The sequence below is a fragment of the Mesocricetus auratus genome, unplaced genomic scaffold, assembly GCF_017639785.1.
Source record: "Mesocricetus auratus isolate SY011 unplaced genomic scaffold, BCM_Maur_2.0 Super-Scaffold_4256, whole genome shotgun sequence".
Classification (NCBI taxonomy): Eukaryota; Metazoa; Chordata; class Mammalia; order Rodentia; family Cricetidae; genus Mesocricetus; species Mesocricetus auratus.
The window spans coordinates 100310443-100326924 of record NW_024429182.1 but is presented as its reverse complement, the minus strand read 5'-3'; the positions used below and the strand labels follow the sequence as shown (position 1 = coordinate 100326924).

Here is a 16482-nt window from a genome sequence, read left to right as displayed (position 1 = left end):
GGGGAAGTGACAGAGAGGAACATGGAGATGTTAACAACGTCCCAGGACTTCCTGCGGCTGCAGGTGGAGTCTGCCCTCCCACACTGCTCCAGGCCATTTCCACTTTGCTTACAACCCGAGACCTCAGGAACTCAAGATTCTTCAGTGTCCAGCCTCCTGGAGGCCACCTCGTGGTGGCCCTAAGGACTCCCAAGCCAGCACTCCTTCAGCCCTGCTCTCTGGCTGCCCTGCTCAGCCTCCAGTACCATCATGCCCTTCACTCCTCCCTGTCACCAGCCCACTGTCCCAGCTGCAGCCCCTGGTCCAGGATGCCAGATCCTTATTGGTCCCCTGTGGTGCTTCCCCACCTGCTCCTGCACCCACAATGGTTCCATCTCTCCTCCACGTGTAACCTACATGGGCTTCACGAGGCTGTAACCAGGTCATCCTCTGCTGACACACATCTCTGCTTCCTACAACCTCAGGACTTGGCACACATCTCTGTGTTACTCTTCATCTTGCGAATGAAGAAGCCTTCCACTGAACCTGTGGCCCAAAGCCCCTCACTGTCCTGCTGAACCGGGGCTGGGACACTCGGCCTTTCGCCATCTCACCGGACATGGTCCCTACAGTACATTATATCCACTGCATGGTGGCTCTGGTTCAAGGTCTTTATCTCCCTGCTTAACCACAGAGTACAGGACACGCTCAGCAGTGTCTGTTAAGTGGTGAGGTGACTGGTATTATTGGGCTGAGTGGGCAGCATCGGTGATTATCTCCAGGGACTAGCAGGAGAGAGAGTTAGGGAACACCCTGCTAGCACTCAGGACCACGCCAGCCACATTACCAAAAATGAGGCCTAGGATAGAAATGGTGGGAAAGACAGACTACTGTGACTAGATATACTGCGGTCTGTGGAGAAGCTCACACATAGATGTGTACACATGTGAAGGCATATACACGTGTGTGCACATATGTATGTATGTCTGTCCCACACTTGAATGTGTACATACTCATGATCAAACACATACATACATGTACACATGTATACCATCTGAGTACACACAAAAATACACAGTCTTTCCCCTGTGGGAACAGTGAGATAGGTACCATTACAATCAGTTAGAAGGGATACTCCAATTTATAGTACACACGTCTGATTAATCCTGTACCATAAGGGGCCAGTAAGATGTTCAGGAGTCAAAAGCACTTACTGTACAAGCCTGCTGACCTGAGTTTGAGCCCCAGAACCTGTGTGAAAAATTGAATGCAGCAACATGCATCTGCAGTCCCAGCACCCCCACAGGAGAATTGTCTGGAAGCTCACAAACCAGCTAGCCGGGAATATGCAGCACAACAAACAAGAGAACCCCTGCCTCAACACAAAGTGTAAGGAGAGAACCAGCCCCCAACGTTGTTCCCACACTTCCACATGGGTGGCTGTGGGAACATGCACCTGCACACACTCTAAATAGCTTGTTTTAAAGACACCCCAAACAAGGCCGTTTTCCTCACTGGGAAGGAAGTCCCTGGAGGGAGGGCAAAGTCAAGAAGATCCTTGGGGGGGGAGGGCACAAGTCTTTGCAGCTCCAGATGTGAGGTATGGCCACTTTGCTTCCTAGATAGTCCTAGCTTGTCATTTTTAGTGACTAAATATCTTAAACTTTCTGTTTTAATTTCTTTTTTAAAGTCTTTGGCTCCCTCAATAATTTTAAAAGGCTTTGGGTTCTTCTGATGAAACTGTGGGCGTTTCTATCCACTAAGTGTCTCCAGGGCAAGTGTCCTACCTGCATACATTGCCTCTGGGACCCCAAAGTTATGTGTTTCTCTGTGGGATCACTTCTCTGCATCCCGCTAAGAACCAGTAATGGTTCACAGGGAAGGGTGGTCTGGCTGGTTCTAGTGAGGGTCTCTTATTCTTCTTTCCCCCCCCCTCCCACCCCTATTTTGAGGTTTTAGGGCCAGCTCCCATTTCACACCAAATCACAGCCGGGTAGCAGCCCCTGGGCTTCCCAACTGGGAAGGTGCTAAGCCTGTCCCTGAGTAGCCCTGGCCTCTAGTTCCCAAGCCCATGAGGCCTGTAAACTTGCAGTATAACAGCTCTTGCTCCAACCCCAGTCCTAAAGAGCCCAGAGCCCTGACCCAGAAGGAGGAAACTCTGAGGGAGCACCCCACGGCAGAGCTGTGGGGTACAGGAGTGTGGGCCTCTGGGTCTTGCACAGGGGCAGCTATGGGTGGTACTCACGTAGATGAGGTGGTCCCTGTAGCGAATGAGCAGGTTGCGAAGAATGCCTGCCTCATTGAGATCCCCCAGGCGGATCATGTCCTCCACACCGTGTACCGAGGTGGGGTGCATCGGCTTGATGTGCGTGGCATTCTGAGGGGAAATCCAGTGTTCCTGCAGGCAACACAGCCCTCATGTCAGCTGCTGCTCCTGTGCTAGGCTGTGCAGAGGGATGGGAACCCTGGGTCTGTGACACCGGTCCTGGTCGGCTCTGACTGGCTTGAGTCTGGGGATTTTACTGGTCTCTACCCATCAAGGCAGCTTTCCTCCTCTCAAAGAATCTGTCCACAGGCATATACGGAGGGTAAGGCAGAGACTTTGCCCCCACTGGTGGTTATCATTAAGGGGATCAGGTCCCCCAGTCACACTGAAGGTCAGAGTGAAACCATCGGAATTGAATTTAAAGGGCTTGACTTCAAAGACAGACTCCAGTCAACAAATACATACAAGTAAGTTTCGAGAGTTCAACAAGGCTATTGCGGGTGGGCAGCATGCGGAGGGCCACCTTTCCAAGGAAGCATTCAAGCTGAGACTTGAATGAAGGCAACGGTTCTGTAAGAAGTGAGGAGAAAAGGCCAGATCTAGGGAGTGGACTGAGCATGGGCAGTGACAAAGGGTTCACCAGGGTGTCTTTCACAGGCCTAGCTATATGGAGCTGGAGGAGTGGAGATTTTGGGACCTACATGCTGAAGTGGGAATTGCTATAGTCCCTACTTCTCTTTCCTGCACTATTCCCTGCAGCCACCAGATGGCAAATGAGGCATCATCTAGAAGGCTCCTGGATTCTTTCCTGTGGTTAATAGAGTCTTGGTTTCCTGGGACTGCTGAGTTCAAAAAGCTTCTCACAGCCAGGTATGTTTTAAATCCCAGCATGCAGAAAGCAGAGACAGGTAGATATGTGAGCTCGAGGCCAGTCTGGTCTAGAGAGTGAGTACAGGGCACCTATGGCTACACAGAGAAACCTTGTCTCAAAACACCAACCAACCGACCAACAAAACCTCATATCCCCAGACTCTGACCTGTGCTCTAGGCTCTAGCTCACCCACACTCACTTTCCGTCACCTTGAGCCAGGAAGAAATATGGTTTCTGGGGGTGGAAGGAACCTCTCTGCTACCAGCCCTCAAAGCCCATAGGTTTGCTAATAGATGTAATGCACATGGCATGAACCCCGCACACTGTCACCTTCTCCAGATGTTTAGATATCACCAGCCCTGACAGGAGTCCCTAGCAGGAATCTAGCGTCAGTCCTGGGCTGTCCCCCTGACAGATCTGGTGGCAAGATCTTGCCCATACAACCCTCCAATGGCTGCCACAGTAACAGCCACACCCTGGTCCACACCTTTTGTCTCCTCAGTCCTGGCCTCAAGAAGTGAAGCAGTGGCTAGCTCAGAGGGGTCACAGCAGGGCCAGCCAGACGCCTGCTCCAGCTTCTGGAGCATTCCGTGGCACTCCAGCAGGAAAACTTAATCCAATCCAGGTTCTCACACTGCCGTTCCCAATGCGCAAGGGGCCCTGTAGTGACGTCAAGGACCTGTCTACACTTTCAGCACAGTGTGGAACATTCCTCTCTTCCAAACACTCTGATAAAAGCTGATCCATCTGGAAAATTCCCTTTGCCTCTTCCCGGCCCCGGAGTGAGGCCAGAGGGAGTGGGGTCTCTGGCCAGCTCTCTACCTGTCTTTCACCCCTCCCTTTGGCCCACAACTCTTTCCAAAAGAGGTCAGTCAGATAGCTCAACAGGGCTACTGTGGGACAAATGCTGAAGACCCACTTCCCCAAAGAGGTAGGCAACGTTCAAGCTGAGGCCTGAACGGAGAGAAGGAGTCCTGTGAGAGGTGAGGAGAGAAGGCCAGACCCAGGGGTCAGCAAAACCAGCTCTTCCCAGGCTGTGAGGGCGTGGCTTGGAGATGGTAACCGGCATCCGGCCCCACCAGGGTGTCTTTCACAGGCCTGACAGGGGAACTGGATGGAGCTGGGGGAGGGGAGACAGGACTGAGGCCAAGCAGCCTCTCCAACCTTAGAGGAAGGTTCCTCACTCAATCACTTTCCCAGGTCTCCAGTACCTCATCCAAACGGAAAGCAAAGACAATAGTGCTCCCGTCCCGGGGCGGGGGAGGGGAAAGCTAGCTTGCCTAGAGAGTCCTGTCAGGTGTGCAGGTCCCTGAGGCCTGGGATACACTCAACCAGATATGGATCAGACACTCTGAGCCGCCAGGTTACCAAGGCCATGAGCGTTCTTGTCATAGCCCACAACGGAGAAGTGGGGCCTGGGACACAGGGACAGACCCAGGTAGCCGGGCGTTGGTGGCACACGCCTTTAATCCCAGCTCTCCAGAGGCAGAGGCAGGCGGATCTCTGTGAGTTCGAGACCAGCCTGGACTACCAAGCGAGTTCCAGGACAGCCTCCAAAGCCACAGAGAAACCCTGTCTCGAAAAACCAAAAAAAAAAAAAAAAAAAAGAAGCTGCCCGGCTCCACCTCCTGTGTGGGAGGGCGCCCTGCTGAGGGCAGTGGCTTTCTGGTCAAGGTCCACAGCCCACAGCAGGGGCCAAAGTGTAAGAAGGCTAGGAGTGAAGACAGTGTCTAAAGACTGACAGGGACAGAAAAAGAGACACAGAAGAAGGACAGAGGAGGGAGGGAGACACAGGGTGGGGTGGACAGTTTTGAAGGAGGAGACACACACATCTGGGAAAGAGCTGGTTGGGACTAAGCTAAGGGGACAGGTGTTCTCCTGTGGGAGCTGAGGACCCCCAGCAGGCACAGGGAAGGATTTCACAGAGGCAGGAAGGCCAGAGTTCCCACATTCTGCAAGTGTTCTCCAGAGGGCCTGCTCGGAACACCCTGTGGAGCTCTGCACAGTCATGTGACTGGCCAGGTCCCTGGGTCCCTGCTCTCAGCTACGGGGTCTGTGAGAGGACAGAATCAGAGGATGGTAGCCTAGAGTGTCAAAGGAAGGGAATGGGAAGAGGGTCCCAAGGCCTCAGTTTCCCTAGCTTGTCTCCATCCCATGTTCCTAGCCATCACACCCCTTCCCCTCCCACAACCCCCACCCTTGGAGCCTTGGTGGGGGTGTGTGCAGGATGGGAGGGGACCTTCAGGATCCAGTGACACAGAGTTACGGAATACCATCTGACATGCAACCTGACCCAGGTGAAACTCTACCCTCAGGCAGAGTCTCTGTCCCCATCCACAGAGCAGGGAGCACCACCGGCCTGTCTGCTGTCAGCCCACCCTGCACACACCTTCCTGGGACTCATCGAGGATTCCTGGAGCATCAGAAGCAGGGAAGGAAGGGCTCTCTGGCCTCATGCCTGGGGCACAGCCGCACCCCCACAGCCTGAGTCCTGTAGCTGCTGCTGAGATGCTGGTGCCAGGGACACATGCAGAAGTAGAGACCCTGAATTCTAATCCCAGCCCCAGTTACTATGAATTTTGTGACTCACCGTCACCTGATGGGTTAGTTATTGTCTGTCCTGCCTTTCACAGATGCCGTGAAAATCCCAGACAGAACTCAGGTCAAGAGCTCTGAGGGGTGGCCCACATCAGTGGCTCCTTGCCCTAGGCTCACAGCTCCTGGGCCTACCTTCCCTGTCCCAGAAGGACCTTCTTCAAGTCTCTGCACTCTCTGTTCCGTCTCTGCTCTCCCCAGACTAGGAGACTAAGACAGGAATAGGCTGTCCCCAGAGCCAGTCACACCATTAGACGCAATGGTGATTATGGCAAATGGAAGATTTCCGGGTCCTTTATGTCTCCATCACACTACATTCGTGGGCTCTGCACTACATCTACATGTCCCCAGTGCGCGTACACACACATACACACACACACACACACGTGTGAGCACACAGAGGCACACGCACATGCACACACATGCACACTCATGCACGTGGTCTCCATCACACTACATTCGTGGGCTCTGCACTACATCTACATGTCCCCAGTGCACATACACACACACACACACCACACACACACACGAGGCACACACACATGCACACACATGCACACTCATGCACGTGCGCTCTCATGCAAAGGCGCATACACATGCTGGGAACGTATGCGCTGAGACCGATGGCTGCCTCCGGGCCCTCCCATAGACCACCAGCCTTCCTTGTAGTCGGCTCCTTTCCTTTCATCTCTGCCTCCTTCCTCAAGTCTGCATCATTACTACCTGTCAAGCCTGCACTTCCGGGGCCCTTTCCATGAGACATGAAGGGATGATAAGTTACACTGACTTCCTAAAGGCAATGTGGGAGATGATCCCTCAAGCCCACAGAGCAAAGCCAGTGTTCCTAGATGGATGCCAACTATTCTAAGGTGCTCGGCATGTGAAGGCTCTCACATGGAGTTCATCTTACTAAAGAGGAAACTGAGGCTTGAAAGGAAGGATCTAGCCATGCTGAGGAGCTCCCCCAGCATAACAATACAGTTTTCATCCCTTTGTCCCAGAAATGTGCAAACAGGGAGCAAAAGAGAGTCTCTCCTGCTGGAGCAGAGGAGGTAGGTGTGTGTGTGTGTGTGTGTGTGTGTGTGTGTGTGTGTGTGTGGCACTTCCTAGTCACTTCCTGTTCAGGGCATCTGTCACTGTAGCCTTCCCAGGCAGGGTTGGGGGAAACAGGTTTACTCACATTGCCTTCGTCATCCACCACCAGGATCTGCCCAGAGTCGCAGAGCTTCACCACGGCGCCGATGGGCACATCAAACTCCTGGCCTGACTTCAGGTCCATCCACACGTAGTCCCCCTGTAGGCGGGAGATCCTGCTGCTGAGCCTGGAGAGCCCGTGCACCAAGCTCAGCAGCCCTCTCCCCACCACCACTGAGGCTTGGGATCTGAGCCAGAAGAGAGGACAAGGGAGGCCTTGCTTTCTGGGATCCTCAGGGTGGTCAGCCTTAGGCTCGGGCTCACAGTGTCATCAATGCCTCTTCTGGAAGCCAGGCCCCCTCACCTTCAGGTGAGCGAGCTGAGACTCAGAAAGAGGAGCAGCTCCTGAGGGCAGCCTCAGCCCAGGCCTGTCTCAAGCTGTGCTGCCCGTGGCTTCCGGACCTACAGACACCCGACAGACTAGAGACTGAGGCTGGAATGCCAAATCGAGTCCTTTCTGCCTCAGAGGACACAAGAACCACCAGGCTGTGGCAAACGTTGCAAGTTCCATCAAATCATCCTAGCAATGGATTCCTTTGGGTCCACCACTATCTGCTGAGCCTGAGGCCACATGGATCCCCGGATTGTGAGGAGAGCCCAGACCTTGGGGGCGTGGGGGGGTGTGGAAGGGCTCCACTTCCATGTTCCCTGCAGCATCTGGTCCAAAGCCTGGCTCTTAACTCAGGTAGCTGAATCAAAACCCAGATTCAGAGAAATGAATGGAGAGCAACTACATTCCTCATGCCGACATACTCAACAAACGTCGTATCTGATTTAGGAGCATGACCAATATAGAGTTTCTCTTCCAGTTAAGGAATCAGAATGGTAGCAACCGAGCAAAGCTCTTCCCGGGATCCCTCTGGACACTGGTGAGCGCAGCGGAAGGAAGAAACTTGAAGTGATAGAGAATGACAAGCAATGGCAGGAAAATAACCACTGCGACTTAGCAGCCAAAGAACCATGCCACGGAGGAACCACTACACTGATCTGAAGGGTAAAAAGCAGTTGTGAATGGAAAGAACAGTGGGGATGGCGTGTGCAAAGGTCCTGAGGCAGGAGGAATCATTAAGGAGACGGTCACAGGGAGAAGTGGGTGAGATCCAGGACACAAAGGTCCTTGGTGGCGTCGAGATAAAGTACATGCTTTTACTCTAATCTTACTAAAATGTGTTCCTTTGGGGGAAGGATTCCCAAGCTCTCCTGGCATGTGACAAGCATATAATCTCACATCAAGTGTGGTTGGAAATGTTATAGCCTGGTAACTGGCTCACAGCAGAACCATGGGAACAGCTCAGGGCCTGGATTCACGAGCCAGGGTCCTAGGCGCTGCTCACTGGTCCCTGAAGCTCAGTTTCCTTGCCCTCAGTAAGGAGGAGGGCTTGGATATAGTTATTTCAGCTTCCCTCTCCCATCAGAACTACAATGGGCCCTGGCTTGCTCATGTGAATGGGAGTTAGGGCATACCAGTGACAAGCCAGTCAGTCCCAGGCCCTGCTTGATCCCAGAAAAGAAAATTGATCAGGCCCATAGGTCAGGAGAGTTCGTGTTCACTGAGCATCCATAGGGAAGCTGGGACTCCCCACTGCTTCCCAGTGCCTGCCTTTTTAACCCTCACAGCTGCAGGACACCTCACCTCCTGCCCCTGGGTCACCTGAGTCTGTCCACACAGCTGCAGCCCAGACAGTGCCTCATGTCAGCTTTTTCCTGGCCTACGCTTCCTCAGACCTGCTGGGTCGCAGTGATTCTGCATCTGTGAGAGGTGTGTGCACAGTCTCCCAGTCCTCTGGGGACAAAGCAGAAGCAGACTGGAAGACGCCGTCCCAGGAGGAGCAAGCCAGGCTACCCTGAGATGGACCACGACGGGAACAGGTGCCAGGTTCACAGGGACATGGAGCCACCCACACCCAGAAAATGGCACAATTGTCGCTTTCTTGCTTGAGACAGTGTCTCATGTAGCCCAGGCTGGCCTCAATTTTGATACATGGCCAAGGATGACCTCTCTCCTGTGAAAGTGTTGAATTACAGGCAAGCCTTATGATGCTTGGTTTATGCAGTTGGGATTGAACCCAGGGTTTTGTGCATTGTATACACGCTCTCACCTGCTGAACTACACCCCCAGTGCCTGGGTTTTCATTCTGACTGTTCCCTTGTGGATAACGGAGTCATCAGTTGACCTCACAGCCCAGCATCACACTGTCTTAGGCAGGGTTGGGCCAGCCTCTCACCCATGCTCCCCAGAGCCAGGCTCAGAAAAAGTCTCAGTGAAAGAGAGGAGGCAGGGGAGTGTGTGTGTGTGTGGTGTGAGTGGAAGCCAGGGCATGTGACTGTGTGTGAGGGAACGACAGAGTGTGTGTGGGTGTGAGCATGTTTGTGTGAGCATGTGTGTGGTGTGAGCGGAAGCCAGGGCATGTGACTGTGTGTGAGGGAATGACAGAGTGTGTGTGTGTGTGGGCGGGGGAGGGATAGAGAGAGTGAGCACAGAACAGAATCTTGAACTAGTGATATGGCTCAGAGGAGAGCACTTGCCCAGGACACAGGCTATAGGCTCTATCCCCACACCACAAAGGAGAAATACAGGCAGGCAGGCAGACAGGCAGGCAGGCAGGAAGGAAGGAAGGAAGGAAGGAGGGAGGGAGGGAAGGAAGGAAGGAAGGAAGGAAGGAGAGGGGAAGGAGGGAGGGAGGAAGGATGGAAGGAGTGAGAGAGGAAGGGGAGAAAGGAGGGGGAAGGAAGAAAGGAGGAAGGGGACCAACAAGGAAAGGAAGAAAGGAAGGAGGAAGAGAAGGAAGGAAAGAGGGAGGAAGAGAGGGAGGGGGGAAGGAGGGAAGAAAATAGAGCTGATTCACACCTGCTGGCCCAGGTGCCAGCTCTATGGAAGTCCCAGAACCTTCCAGAAAGTTAAATGATCCTCTGAAATCAATTGCTCTGTCAGCCTTCATGATCCCCTTATGTGAAGAGTTCCATAGCCCCTGTTTCCTCAAAGAGGTTAAAACATCCCTGCTGTCACCCAGCTGGAGCCCGAGAAACCCCAAGCCCAGGGCTTTTTCCCCACACACCCCAGGTATAGCCCCTGAGCAAGACAGGTTACGGTCCTGGTTGAGTGACTCCTAGCCCTAAAGGTAAACTGGAAACCTAGACTGAGGACAGCTGAGAGCCAGGTTTCTGGCTCACTGGTGTCTCCTGGCCTACCACAGCGTCTGGCACACAAAATATTTTTCCCATTGAAAGAACATAGAATAATCAAATTAAGATACCTTGTGTGAGCCAGAAATAGTGGCTCAGAGAGAAACTGAGGCACTCAGCACACACAGAAAGCAGAAATAACTAGACTCTTCTAACTTCAGGCTGTCTCCAGGAGGGCAGCGACAAATGTTTCCCCAGGCCAGAACTTCAAATGTCAAGTTGGAGGCTTCAGGGAGAATTCTGGGGCCAGACAGTCTCTAAGAGGGACAACGCTCTGGCCAGAAGAAGGCCTTATATCCTAAGACAACTATGACCCAGGGGTACTTATTTTATAGGTGAAGAAACAAAGGCCCATGAAGAAATGGGACCTTGGTGCATTCCCTCATCAAAAGGAAGCCATGAATAAGACCTGGCTCCAAGTCCCACCCGAGTAGGCCCACTTCTTGTGGCCAGACTCCAGGCCACCATGCTACCTAAAACGTGCTGTGAAAGGCACTCCTCTAGGGACCTCTCCTTGCAGTGAAGACCCCATTTGTGACATGGCAAATGCTGCAGTGGGGGCTGTCTCAGCAGATGCTGTCCTTCTGTCAAGTGACTGACCCAGCAGACCCAGCCATGGGGACTTCTCCTGTGGCTCCATCTAACATTCTCAAACGTGCTCCCAACCCCCAGTTCCTTTCAGGAAACTGGCATTGAGCTACAGTGAAAAGCCAAGACATGTGGGTTCCAATTAGCTCTGCCACCGGTGCTGTGTGACTTGGCGGTAGCACTTAGCCTTGCCAGGCCTCACTTTTTGGCAGTCTTGGAATGGAAGGAGACAGTGTCTCTGGAAAGCAGAGACCCACAAAAATGCCACCTGGGCCTGCTCCCTGCCCTGCTTCTTCTAGGCTTGGGGTCAGAACCACATCAATGCCAATCCCCAGGTTCTCAGCCCCCTCCTGCCTCTCCCCTCCTCTGGGACAGGCCTTAGGTCTCTGTGGAATGACAGGAGTCTGAATTAGAAAATGGCTCTCACTCATTTTCCTAATCACCCTGGGGCTCTTCAAAGGCGGGAGGTGACCAATACGTTGCCACAGGTATCTAGGAGCAGGAACTATAACACATTACTAGCCTACGGTGGAGGAGGGGACTCTAGGATACCTCTCTTTGTGCCTGGCACTGCTCCCTGCACTGGACACCAATAAAAGCTGGGAATTCTGTTCTCCACTTGGTCCAGATAGCCTGCCCCTCCCCCATGGCATCCCTGGGTTTTTCAGGTGGCAAAACATCCAGATCCTGGGAGGCGTGGCTTTGGCCAAGTTTATACCAAAGTCCCTAGTCCCACACAGCCTTAGGATCTCAGTCTCCCGTGCACCTCTAGCTCCTGCATGCCACTTGTCTTCTAACCGACCCGAAATCTGAGGCCCAGGCAAGCTAGCCTTCCCGTCCCAGCCCGGGGCTCACCGGCATGACCGCAAAGGTTTTGAGCACTTGGTTCAAGTTTCGCACTAGAGCCCACTTGCCAGGCGGCGGAGCAGGAGCCTCGCCCGACTCAGCAGGATTGCCGGGGGACTCCATGGTGCGCAGGGTCTGGTGGCCGCACGAAGCGATGAGGGCTCCTAATTCACCTAATCCCGCGAGCCAGCGAGCCACCGGCTCGGGAACCCTAAACCCAGCCATCTGCCACGGGCCCATGGCAACGGCGGTTTAGGTGACGCCCGTGGGCCTGGTGGGGAGGGGTCACCTCGCTACTGGGACCCCTCCCATGGAGTGACCTTGACACCCCCAGATTCCCGGGTGCTTCTCGGAGACCGTAGCCAGGAAAAGTGGCTCCAGGAATCTCATCTTGGCTGTAGTTTTGAAGAAAATCGGTCTGTTTTCTACAGAAGGAAAAGCCAGACAGCTATAGGGGAGCAAGTGTAAACTTCGAGAAGTTTTAGAACTACTGGGAAGGGTCTCGCTGGTTCCATGGCCACTACTAGGGAATGAAAGCTGGTAAAAATAGTAGTGTACCAGTAGTAATAGTAATAATAATAATAAAATAAATTCTTCCAAGGAGACATCTTGGGGGAACTGGACCGTGAAGAACTTTATTGATCCTCCTCCTCAAGACCCCGGAGTCAACTATGTATGGGTTCCTTGGATGTCAGAGGTAAGTGGACTCCCCAGGACCTGGACCCACCATGCTGGTTTAAGCTTATCTGGCAGGGGCCTGGCATCGCTCCTGCATCCCTACATCCAAGCAAGAGGAGGCACCAGGCTCCAGCCAGCGCTGAGCCAAGAGCCAGGCGCCACTGTTGGTCTAGGATGCTTCCCAGCTCCCTGCCCCACCCCCGCTTCTATCTGCTTCTTTGCCCTCCTCTTTTCCCTTTTCTCCTCAAGTTCACTTGTCTCCATTGCAGATAGAACTCCTGGCCTGGAATCCCAGCAGCCCCGCTGCTCCCTTAGCAAACACCAGCAGGGAGCAGAGTCAGGAGACTTCTGCCCAGAAGGAGGGTCAGAAGCCACAGGCAGCTCAGGGCTGGCATGCCAGGCCAGCGCTTCCTTCTACCCACACATCCCAGTCTCGTCTCATGGACACAGGACTCTATCGTCCTGCTGCAGGCCAACTGTCTGCAGCCACTAACCCTTTCCCCCTCAGGAACCCTGTTCCATCAAGCCCCGAGCCAGGGTACCTCTCTTTGTCTGCCTGCCCACTGGGATTCCCAGAATGCAGGGAGGAACTACTGTGGACTCTGGGCATTTTCCATCTTTCCAAACAGAAGCCTTTGTTGAGAACAAGCCCAGAGCAGGGCACAGAGGGTCCTACTAATACAGAGTGTCCTTGAGCTCCTGGTGGGACACACCGATAAGGAAGTACCATCAGATAAGGGGTCAGCGCTGAGTCCACATCAGCTCTGTGGACTCTGGAACCAGATAGTTTATGTTCAACCCCACCTGGCCACAAGCTGTGTTCTTTGGGCAAGCTCCTTTATATGGCATACCTGCTTCCTCATCTGCCTGTTACAGGGTGGTAGCTTCACAGAGGGTCTTGTGGACTCATGTGTTAAGCTGGGGTCCACACTGGTACTGTGAGCAGTTATCAAGTGAGGTCAGCATGAGAGGAAAGGCTGCTAATGACACTACCTCCTAAGCATCATGCGGGCGGTGTCCCAGACAGAGGTACACCACAAAGAATTGCAACCCACAGGGGACAGGGCTGGGGACTGGAGAGAGGCCCCTGGGGAGTCCCAGAAGGGTGCTGGGAGGTTGGCTCTGCAGAGTGGCAGAGACTGAGAGGGTCAGCAGCTGCAAAAGGAAGGTGACCCTTAATGCTAAGAATCTGAACTACATGTACAGCTGATTTCAGAAACCACAGAGGGCAGGGTGTAGCAGGAGGGTATTCTTCAAATGTCAAGAGAAAAAAAATCCAGGTGTGGTAGCAGAGGCAAGGGGAGTGGTCGTTTGAAGCCAGCCTACACTATATAGTGAGTTCAAGGCTGGCTTGAGCAACAAGGCAAGACTCTGTGCTTAAAGAAAAAAAGAAGAAGAAGAAGGAAAACAAAGGCAAGTCAGGAACATGCCTTTAATCCTAACCCTGGGGAGGCAGAGGCAGGCTGATCTCTGTTGACACCAGCCTGGTCTACAGAGAAAGTTCCAGGACAGCCAGGGCTGTTGCACAGAGAAACCCTGTCTCTAAAAACAAAACAAAACAACAGAAGAAAGAAGCTACAATTGAGAATCCTATGCCTGGTGTCATGCAAAGGTTCACCGAGGGCTGGAGAGATGGCTCATTGGTTAGGAGAAGACACTGCTCTTCCATAGGAGCTGAGTTCAATTCCCAGCACCCACAAAATGGTCATAACCACCTGAGTCTGCAGGGGCTCAGCACTAGACATGCATGTATCACAAGACTAACTTTGGATTCAAGGACTTCATGCAGATAGCATTCCAGGCAAATAGTAACCAAGAGAGAGGTGGGCGTTCACATCAGTATCAGGCCCAACAGATTTGAAGGCATGAGAAGGAACAAGGGACAAAGAAGTCATTATGTTGTACTAAGTCTCAATCCAGCCATCAGCAGCCCAGAGTTATCTTCAAACCTCCCTTTGCCTGCAAATCTGGGTCAGGTTCCAATGATTCTCACCCTGGCCTACCACAGAGCAGACAGGACAGTCATGTAAGGCCCCCAAAGTGTGCACCACAGAGGCCTGGGTTCTTGTTTCCACACTGTCACTAAGGGCCTGGCCACTCTAGGATGTCTTCCAGAGATGTTGGTGAGGAGGGACTCCTTGCCTGATACTGACTATACCAACTTCCAGGCCTCCTTCCATCTTCTTGTCCCCCTGCGATCTGGCTGCCACACGTTTGCTTCCCTTGACTCAATGGGCTGGAAACTGCACCACAGAGGCAGGGAATGGTTGGTGTCCATCCTTGTTGCTGAGCCCGGCAAGGAGGTAGGCTTCAGTGTGATTCTATGGGGGGGACAGGTGGATGATAACTGGCTGAGAGAGGGAGCTTTGGACACCCTAGGACTCCCTAGGGACCCTGACTGATAAGGCCATAAAGACCAGAGGTGTGTCACGGGCTTCCCAGGGAAAAGAGCCTATTCTGCAAACTACCCCAGAGGCAGTCTGACCTCTCCTCCCCTAGACCCAGGTCCTGCTCTTTGTCTTACCCCGTGCCCCTCCCCAGGCCTCCTCTTCTTGGCAATTGTCTCCCCACCAGGGTGGTCATTCCCTGTCATGTCCAGGCCTGCCCAACTTACGTTTCAATGACCCTGTATGAGCCTCAACGTTTTCATCTGTGAGATGCGCCCAGAGTTCCCCACTTCATAGCTTCACTGATCACTTAGGATGGAGGCCACGGGTACCACTCTTGGCCAGCTGGAGCCCTCCATAAAGCAAAAAGTTCTCCAGGAGTAGTGGGGTTTGAGTAATTAGCCCTCCCACTGTCGTACAAGTGTCCTTTGTGCCTGGCCCCCTGCCATGGCTCTGGAAGGCTAGGTGTGGAGGGAGGGATGAGGGACACACGGGTTCAGGAAGGCTGAGGCACACAGGGAAGGATGGGCGAATGATCTGCCATATGGGGACAACCTACGAATAGAGAAAGAACCAAGGCTCCTTTGAGGCCTCCTGGGATTTCCTCATCCCACATAGAGTAAGAGAACAAAGCACAGGGACACATCACAGCACCACTATCGCAGGTGTTTGGCAGCCTGTGGAAGTCTATGTCAAGCCCTGGCTGGACATTTTATTGGCATGACAATATATTCTCAAACCTCCTGTAGGCAAGAGCTTTGTCACAGAACTGCAAAGTCCCAAAGTGCAAATTGCTGTCATGGCAGCAATTATCTTACAGTTTCATAGCTGGTGAGCCAAAGAGCCAGGAATCCAACTTAGCCCTTGTGTCCAAACGGTGCGCATCACCCCACACCAAACCCTGCCTCACAGCGGGAGCGCAGCTGGGAACCCAAGGAGCAGCTTGTTTCTGGGGCTCTATGGGGGTCCAGGAAGCCAGAAGACACTTGGACTCCAGGGTGACAGGAGCAAAGAGGCTCCCGAGAGGCCTGAGAAGGTGTAGCCAGACGGGATGGCGAGGCCAAGGTCAGGGAAGGGAGTAGAGGGTGAGGCAGGCCGGAGTGGGCAGGTGAGGGAATGGAATCGGCAGCTCCAAGCTTACAGCCGAGGTCCTGGGACAGAAGGGACCTGCATGCTCGGCCCTAGGCACTCACAGCATCATCAAGGTCCAAGATGGAGCCTTCGGAGCTGGGCAGCACCTTGAGCTGGTGCATTTGGGGGGGATGAAAGAAATAAAAGAAAGGTATGTCCCACTTAACAGTGGGTAGAGCTGCCAACAGATCTGCTCCCAACACGGCTCCTGCAGGATGAGGGAGCCAGAGGTAAACAGCCCTTGGGGAGGGGTGTCCTGGGGGAACACTCCTGAGGACCAGACCCTCCTTCTGGGGGTCCATGTGAATCCCACCCACCAGCTTTCTTTAGCCTGGCTTTGGCAGTCTTTGGCAGGCCTTTGGACAAGTGCTCAGTCCTGAAGATTTCCTGATCGACACCAGTAGCCTGCCTTTAGCACGCCATCCCCATGTGGCCTTGGGGCTTCCACCCAAGCTGCTCCATTGGCCTCAAAGCCTGGGACCACAGGAAACTGGTAGCTGAGCCCCCAGAGCCAGCTTCACAGCCTTAAGGCTCTGTGCCAGGCCCACCTGGCCAACTGCCTGCATTCCAGGCTCCTACTTTAGAGACCAAGAGGCTCATTAGAGCCTCAGGCTGGTCACGGGGAAGGGCTGAGGTCAAGAGACCAGAGTGGCCCTGGAGAGGAGTAAGGGGACTGGAAGGCTCAGCTGATGGACTGCTCTCTGCCTCTCCCCTAGAGAGCTCCAGCTTGGGCCCTTGTCACCACGACTCACTTCTGCCAAAGG

At 53.5% G+C, this 16482-nt stretch overlaps 1 protein-coding gene across 1 annotated transcript in view; it reads right to left on the bottom strand.

Annotated features, from left to right (window-relative positions):
• Myo7a (myosin VIIA) overlaps positions 1-11762 on the bottom strand; it is a 64956-nt gene extending 53194 nt beyond the window's left edge. Inside the window, exons 1-3 of the mRNA XM_040731806.1 lie at positions 11532-11762; positions 6892-7005; positions 2225-2377 (exon numbers count right to left, since the gene is read on the bottom strand). Coding sequence (XP_040587740.1) covers positions 2225-2377; positions 6892-7005; positions 11532-11762 — 498 coding nt within the window. The remainder of the gene's footprint in view (positions 1-2224; positions 2378-6891; positions 7006-11531) is intronic.
• Positions 11763-16482: the final 4720 nt, after the last annotated feature.